General features: G+C 52.9%; 1 protein-coding gene across 1 annotated transcript in view; it reads left to right on the top strand.

The window, feature by feature from the left end:
* Spata21 (spermatogenesis associated 21) overlaps positions 1-1,655 on the top strand; it is a 20,067-nt gene that overhangs the window by 1,145 nt on the left and 17,267 nt on the right. Inside the window, 1 exon segment of the mRNA XM_033767965.1 lies at positions 1,507-1,653. Coding sequence (XP_033623856.1) covers positions 1,507-1,653 — 147 coding nt within the window.

Here is a 1,655-nt window from a genome sequence, read left to right as displayed (position 1 = left end):
GAAACTCACTATGTAGCCCAGGCTGGTCTCGAACTCACAGTGATCCTCCTGCCTCAGCCTCTTGAGTGCTGGGATTACAGGCATGCGCCACCACACCCGGCAGCCCTTTTTATTTTTTTGAGAGAGTCTCATAAATTGCTCAGGTTGGCCTTGGACTTTCAATACTCCTGCTTTAGCCTAGAGTGCTGGGATTACAGGTGTGGGCCTCCACACTCGGCTGTTTTTGGCTTGCTTGTTTGTTACAGTATTGGAGATTGAACTCAGAGCCTTCACACTGAGATACGTTCCAGCCCTTTTTTAAAATTACTATTATTATTATTATCTTTGGTACCGGGGATTGAACTCAGGACCTTGTGTTTGCAAGGCAGGTGCGGTGTCACTGAGCTAAATCCTTGGCCCTATTTTTAAAATTTTGGGACAGGAGTCTTACTAAACCACTAAGTTGCCCAGGCTGGGCTTGGACTTGACATCCTCTTGCTCCAGCTTCCCAAAGTGCTGGGATTACTGGCCTACACCACTAGGTGAGACTGGCATTTCTCTTTAACTCAGGAAAGCAATCAAGGAGTCTTCATCAGAGGGAAAGTTGGGTCTCCCTTCTGGGCTGTGGGACACTGAGTGACCCATATTCTCAGCCCTACTGTCAGCTCATGGCTTCCTTGCTGCTCAGTGTTTTTTTCACACTTTATCTTTCTCTTCAGACACCAGTGTGTGTGTGTGTGTGTGTGTGTGTGTGTGTGTGTGGTAGTAGGGACTGAACCCCGGGCCTTCACACTAAGCTGCATTCCCAGGCCGTTTAAAATTTTTGAAAAGGTTCTCAATCAGTCACTTAATTGCCTAGGCAAACGGGATCATCTTGCCTCGGCCTCCCAAGTAGCTGGGATTCCAGGAGTGTACCACCACCATCCCCAGCTTAAGATGTCACTGAAAAAAGTGAAATAGTCTTTAGGGAACACAGATACTCTGAGGATAACACCATTTATTGAGCTGTGACCCTGGGAGCTTACTGGTCAAAGAAGTTTAGGACTCAGTTGGGGGAGAGAGAGACCATTTACCTGTAACAAATAGTTTCGGTATAAATAATAAACAGATAGGGGAAAAGAGACTTAGAGCAGCAGTGGATTACTCTGAGGGCCACTCAGTGCTCAGGGAAGTGACATCTGAGTTAAGAAGTGGATGAGAAAAGAGGGCGAGCCTGCGGGCAGGGACCAGAGCATCCTGGGAGGAGGGTAGTGGCCGAAGGGCCCCTGGAGTGGGGTCCACACAGATAGCCATTGGCTCACCGCGTGGTCGGGGGCAGAATCTTTGCAGGCTGAAGGTAGTGACCCCTGGGGGTGGACCTGGGCCCTGCAGCTCCTGCTGGGCGGTGGGAGCCAAGGGCATGGGGGGACATCCTGTGGAGGCCCAGGGAGCGAGGACCCCAGGGAGGACCTTCATGGGACAGCCTGGCCAGACTGAGGCCTCCAGATCCCTCTCCTGTCCCCAGGAGGTGAGGGACATCGGTGACAGGAGGGAGCCAGGCCACGCACAGGAGGCCGAGGGCCCTGGGAAATCCGGCCCGGCTTCATGAAGTGCTTGCTGGAGGCGGAGGAGGAAGAAGCCGCCTGCCGCAGGGCCCGGAAGGCTCCTAGACCCCTGACCCCTGGGCCCACCCCCGT

Source organism: Fukomys damarensis, unplaced genomic scaffold, assembly GCF_012274545.1.
Source record: "Fukomys damarensis isolate Sample0158 unplaced genomic scaffold, DMR_v1.0_HiC HiC_scaffold_23, whole genome shotgun sequence".
Taxonomy (NCBI): Eukaryota; Metazoa; Chordata; class Mammalia; order Rodentia; family Bathyergidae; genus Fukomys; species Fukomys damarensis.
The sequence above is the reverse complement of the archived record's forward strand: the minus strand, read 5'-3'. Positions and strand labels throughout refer to the sequence as shown.